This window comes from Vitis riparia, chromosome 17, assembly GCF_004353265.1.
Source record: "Vitis riparia cultivar Riparia Gloire de Montpellier isolate 1030 chromosome 17, EGFV_Vit.rip_1.0, whole genome shotgun sequence".
Lineage (NCBI taxonomy): Eukaryota > Viridiplantae > Streptophyta > Magnoliopsida > Vitales > Vitaceae > Vitis > Vitis riparia.
In genome coordinates this window covers 13,122,377-13,128,391 of record NC_048447.1, presented here as the reverse complement: position 1 = coordinate 13,128,391, position 6,015 = coordinate 13,122,377, and the positions used below count along the sequence as shown (strand labels likewise).

Sequence of the window (6,015 nt, the reverse complement as noted above, 5' to 3'; positions counted from 1 at the left end):
GGCATGATGAATGTGATTCTTGTTTAAAACAGCTGATAATGATATTATGGATCGATAACAGGTTACATTCTAGAAAGAACTCAAGCATGCAGCTGATTAGTTCAGTTGTATGAAGACAAGATTTAGCTCTGAGTTCTTGGGTTTTAGGGCATATTAAGCTCTGAAAACAATTTTTTTTTTTTTCCTGGGATATGTGATGTATTAATCGTCAACAATATTGTTCAATGCAACCATTAAGTAGTAATATAATTCTAAAACCCTTTGTTATGGATCCATTAGAGGATATGATCGGTTGAGGAATGCTTGATGGAAGATAGTACTTTAATATGCTAAAACTGAGGATGAGAGGCTTTTTATGTCGGAAAATGAGAGGCCTTTTAAGCGCTTGAGCCCTTTTTATTATATTCCTTAACTTAGCAGAGCTTTGCAACTCAACTGCAACTCTCTTTTTTGGGTCTGGTAACAAGCCCTAGATAAAGGGGAGAGAACAAAAGAAGAAAGACAAAGGCCTATTGCGTAAGTAGACTCCTAATAATGGCTGCCTGGGCAGAGTCTGTTGTTGCCAATAACTCGGACAATCGCTCACTTAGGTCATCAACCTCTCTGTTCAGGCTTCTAATATAGTTGCATGTCTCCTGTAAGACCTTAGCTGCCGAGACCTGTCCACAAAGATTAATCAAATGTTCATTAGTTATAATTCTGATGAGCAAATCCCATCTCTCTAATGAACTAAATAATTGAATTTGATCTGAAACTAGCTATATATATAGTCTCCTGAAAGCACTTAACGAAAAATGAACAATACTGTTCAGCTGTATTCTGGTTGAGACTGAAAGAAAAATGTGTTCTAGCTTTCATCCTAAGTTGGTTTCTTTATAAGTCTCTGAAAAAAAAAAAACCCCTTTTAAGGAAAGTTTCGTTTGGGAAGAAGATGGAGCCATTTGCTGCCTTCTTGAATTCACCTTCATTTTCACGGTTTGGTCTTTCTAAGGTCAAGGTGAGATGGGATTGATTTATGATAGAGATCATTGTGCTAAAATCACTGACAAATCTATTCTCTAAACTCCACTTTGCTCCTTAACAAACTGAAATGGAATATGAGAGATCATTACAACGGCTATTTGGTTCCAAAGCACACACTCTCTCCAAATATATATAGGGAGAAGTTAGAGCTCACAAAACAAAACATAAACCAACATTAAAGGGTGAAGGAGAAGTGTACAAATACACACCTTGTCCGAGTGCCTGCCTCGAATCTCAGGAAGAAGCTGTTGCAACTTGGAAACCAGATCATTGATCTGGTCATCCGTGATCCTGGAACCTCCGGATTGCCTCGAGCGTGATCTTCTGCTAGACATCTTACCCTGTAACCTCAAATCTAATGTAATTACTAGAGAAGAGACGAAGTCAAGAGACAAATGGAGAAGTATTCAAAGAGATCGAGACAAATGGGAAGAAGGAGAAGGAAAAGAAAATGTCAGAAAGAAGAAAGTGAAGAGAAACAGAAGTGTCAGACACACAATTTATGGAGGTGGAAAGAGACCACAATGGTGGCTCTCTCTTAAGAAGAAGAAGAAGATAAAAAAGGAAAGAGCACAAAAACACAAGTAGTGGGTGTTGGGGAGTGGAGAAGACAAGTGCATGGAAGAAAGCAGTGGGCTAAGCTTGTATTTAAATAGAGATTTGTATGGGTGTGAGAGAAAAGAGAGAATCAAAGTTCCAGTGATACGCCATACTGTTGTGTGTGTTCCCAAGTTGGGGTCTGATCTCAAGTGGGCTGTATTACAATACAGAGAGATGACTCTCTCTCTCTCTCTCTCTCTCTCTCTCTCTCTCTCTGTGTCAGTCCCTACACGCAATACCATGTTTCTTTATCATTTCCCCTCAGCATTAAACTACCAAATAAAATACTAACTTGTATTCTTCACAAAACTACAGCCAAAATCCTCTCACAAAGCACTGTTTTGCAAGAGAGAAGAGGTACATGAACAAATGGTAGGTTGACCAGTCAAACCCTAGCCCAGATGTGAAGACACGACACGTGGTACCTCGATTGCCCTAGCCTTTACACCGACCCGGTTTCTGGGCAAACATTTTTGTTACTTTTGGATATCATTAATTTATTTATATTATAAAGTTTTGGTAATGTGATCTCAGTCGGTGACGGTTGAAGTAGAAAAGCCTATCACCTACGAACACCATCTATACATGGCTAATTTCCTAGCATTTTCTTGTTTGTTTCTTACTTCTTCTTTTTTTTTTCATTTTATTTTAATTAAATAATTCACATGTTTATCTTGTTGAAATATGTAGCCTTATTTTTGTATCAAATGTTACATTTTATTTGAGATGGGCATCTAGTCAAAATTTGTGATCTTGTGGTATTAAAATTTATTCGAATGATAAATTAAGTCCAACAAATATGTCACATGCAAAATATGCTAACTCTGGATAATTTTTTTTAGCTCTTGGTCTAATCCAAATCTCATCTTTTTTGCGATTTGTTCCGCTGGAGGGCCCAAATGTATTCCATTCTAATGTTAAATTTCATCCCCTATAATAAAAATACCTAAAAATTGTTATATAATGTTTAAATATAAAGATTTAAGGCTCGCCCATGCTTATATTTTATGATGTATTAAAATTAATTAGTTTCAGCTATAAGATAAAGTTTAGGTCAAATTTATAATTTCGAGATGATAATGTTAATTATTAAAGTTTAATTTATTAAATGTGAAATATTAAGTCAAAGCAATAGATTTGATATTCTTTTATCTTACATGTTGAACATGAAATATTAAGTGGGATCACTAATTCTTCTAACAAAATCACTTAGATTGTTGCAAAAATTATTATCCAATCATAAAAATAAAAAATAAAAAAAACTCAACAAAAATAATGTGTATGAGCAGTCTTGAATACTTTCATTCCCCTTTGATGGACAACCAATTTATGTTATTCAATTTAGTTTGACTTCCTATTGTGTGTAGTTTGTTCGATATAATCGGGAAGAAACATTTAGAGTTAATATTTCATCGAAGTTAATTATTGACATCCGATGGCGATTAGAACATGGGTTTAAAAGCAAGAAAGAACGTGACGTAATTCTAAGGGCATAAAGTTGAACACGCTCTCATAGCACATGATTAGAACTTATTTCCATAACATTCCTTCATGCATGTATCAATGGGTCGAGATTATCAATCGTGTGTTAATAAGCATTAATTTGCCTATAAAAGAAAAGAGAAGAATTAATTAGTGACAGACTGGTGATGTTTTTTTTTTTTGGCTTTTTATTGAAAGCAATTTAGTTTTAGAATTTAAGTTGTTTGTTTTTCTACTTTTTTATGATTTATTATAAACTTTTTACTAAATAGAAAAAGTCAAAATATATAACTTTTTATAAATAGAAAAAATAATATATTAATTTTTTTTATACTACAAAAACAAACAACCTAATATTTAATATTATTAAGTATTAAGGTTCTATTTAGAATTAAGTAAAAAAACAAATACCACCTAAGATCTCATTCAATGTTGAGTGTATTAACAAAAATAACGTATTTTCTCAAGTTTCAATGAATTAACAAATCAAAATTTTAGAGTTTATTTGAAAATGTTTTCAAAAACAGTATTTAATAATTTATAAGAACAATTTTTGAAAGTAGTTTTAGATTTTCACATAATGTCTTATTTTTATTATTTTCATAATTTTCTCCTTATTTTTTTGAAAAAACTAATAGTTAAAATGTATATATATATATTCCTAAAAAAACCAAAAAATCATTTTTGACAACAACAGTTTTGTCCTAAATATTATTTTTCTAGCATATTAAGAGATCTACTGGGTTAAATACTTAAATTCAGTACAGTAACTAAAATTAATTTTTAGTCTTGAAGGTGGGACATATCTTAAAATGGTAAAAATATCTGCGGTCTTTAATCCGCCATGTGGTCACGTAAGGCGAGCTCATTGAATCCATATTCTAATAATTAAGGCACTCCTGTTGAAAGCTTTATTTGTGGACTCTGAAGTTGTCATAATAATTAAGGTCAGTCAAATATGATCAGCAAGACCATTAAAAAAAGCCTAAGAAATTAATCTTGGAATAAAATAGTACCAACATGATTGCGTTATCGACATTACTCAGCTGTTAATTAAGAAGCACATCAGTTCAGAATCTGAATTTTATTATTAAACAAACAGGAAATAGCCAAGAAACAATAAGCTGGAATATGAAGCACGGCATGCAAAATCATAACATTATGAAAGATTGATGTAATTATGATTTGGGGCAAGCTCTTATAAGATCTTATACATTTTCAGCCAATTAAATTAAATTAATTATTGAGATTCCCTTAAATTGATGTTTCATCAGCACGTGCTCCCGACCCATCCAACACTTGAAAGGGTGTGAGATTCCATCAAGAGGGGCTGCTACTATTAAAAAGGTGAGACGAGGAATAATCAAACCTCTAAAAAAGGGTTCGTACAATTTTTATTTTTATTTTTTAAATTTTTTATGGGGTTTTAAATAATAATAATCATAACTGTCCTTAAAAGATGCATCATGAGTCTAAGAATTTTGGCTTATGATGTCAAGCATGCCAGCTAAATGATAGAGGATTTTTTAGAATGTAGCATCAAAATATTGAGATTTTTTTAATTATTAATTTTCATTTAATACTCTTATTTTTACTGTTTTTGAGATCTAAACAAAACTTAAATTGATAAAATGCGGGCATAACTTGTCCCAGTGAGTCATGACTCCGAATGACTCAGGAAAATTGAATGAGGAGATTCCTGAGCAATTAAAGTAGTAAGAGAAATTAAAATAAATTGAGATAATAATTAAAAACCAAATGCACGTTAAAAAGAGACTTGGAAAGCGATTGGGATTTGAGATTTGGAATCAGAATTGGTGAGGGTGTTGGTCAGCGAACATCTCGGGGCACATGACCTTGATCCAATAGACAGCCAGGACCGTAGAGGTGACCACCCTCCCTCCATTTCTTTATTTGCTTTGCATATCCAGTGGGCTGGTTTCTTCAGAAAAAAAAAACATCAGCTTAGCCTTTTAGCATATGCTTTGTACTACTCATTCAGCTTATGAACAAATCCATCTTCGTCTATACTTTTCATATGCCTTAATTGTTTATTAAAGGCTACTGCATGGAGAGATATTGATGTTCGATCTCTCTCGAACTCCATCTCCATGGTCGGTGCAAAGTAGACTTTTATTTATTTTTTAAATAAAATAAAATAAAATAATTTTCTCTTTTTTTTTCTTTGTATAATCCCTCGAATTTTTCGGGAAATAAATATAGTAGTATCGTTTGGTTTTAGTTTGTGTGCGTATAAGACAAAGTAAAGAGGATCACGATGATCCTACAATTAGAGTAAATTAAATGATATTTTAATGGGAGATTAAAATGATTAATTAGTACATAAAAAATTGGGTGCAGGAGTAATTAAAATAATGCATGGGAGATAGAAACACCAGGTAATGGGGAGATTAGTTTGGCCGTTGAAGGAGTTAAAAGGGTTGAAAAACAGTGCACGTGTAGGACATTAAAGGGGCATCTTCTCTTCACTCCATGCATTGAGGGCCGACAAATTAAGACTACAAACACAAGGTTGAGAGTTATGAGATTCTTAATTCTTGTTTATTTCGGTTACCCTATCTTATAATACAAGAAAAATAAATGGAGAAGAAAGGTGACGAGTTTCTAGGTGTGACTGGAGCCACTCGCCTGTCTTTTTGGTCTTTTGCTTTTTGGGTTTTTGTGTGCATGCATGTACTCAAATTCTATTCTTCTAGGGCATTGTAAATATCCACTACTTATGCTAATTGCTAGGTAGAGATGATCGATGAACTAAACCTCATAATCAATTAGAGATCAAGACAAAAATTAAGCAGTGCTAAGTGTGGGAGCTGATGAATTAAACCTCATAATCAATTGGACAATAAGACAAACATTAAGCAATATTGAAGTATGGGAGAGAGTGGATCC

General features: G+C 33.0%; 1 protein-coding gene across 1 annotated transcript; it reads right to left on the bottom strand.

Moving 5' to 3' along the window:
- Positions 1-350: 350 nt before the first annotated feature.
- LOC117904942 (transcription factor PRE3-like) lies at positions 351-1,738 on the bottom strand. The gene is made up of 2 exons (XM_034817768.1): positions 1,233-1,738; positions 351-659 (listed from the first exon to the last, which is right to left on the bottom strand). The coding sequence occupies exons 1-2, from the start codon at positions 1,356-1,358 to the stop codon at positions 510-512; spliced, it is 276 nt and encodes a 91-aa protein (XP_034673659.1). The 5' UTR covers positions 1,359-1,738; the 3' UTR covers positions 351-509.
- Between the last annotated feature and the right edge of the window lie 4,277 nt (positions 1,739-6,015).

Coding starts and splice junctions, on each gene's coding strand:
- LOC117904942 (XM_034817768.1), bottom strand. CDS start 1,358: ATGTCTAGCAGAAGATCACGCTCGAGGCAATCCGGAGGTTCCAGGATC. Junction 660..1,232: donor GAGGCAGGCACTCGGACAAG/GTGTGTATTTGT, acceptor CTTTGTGGACAG/GTCTCGGCAGCTAAGGTCTT.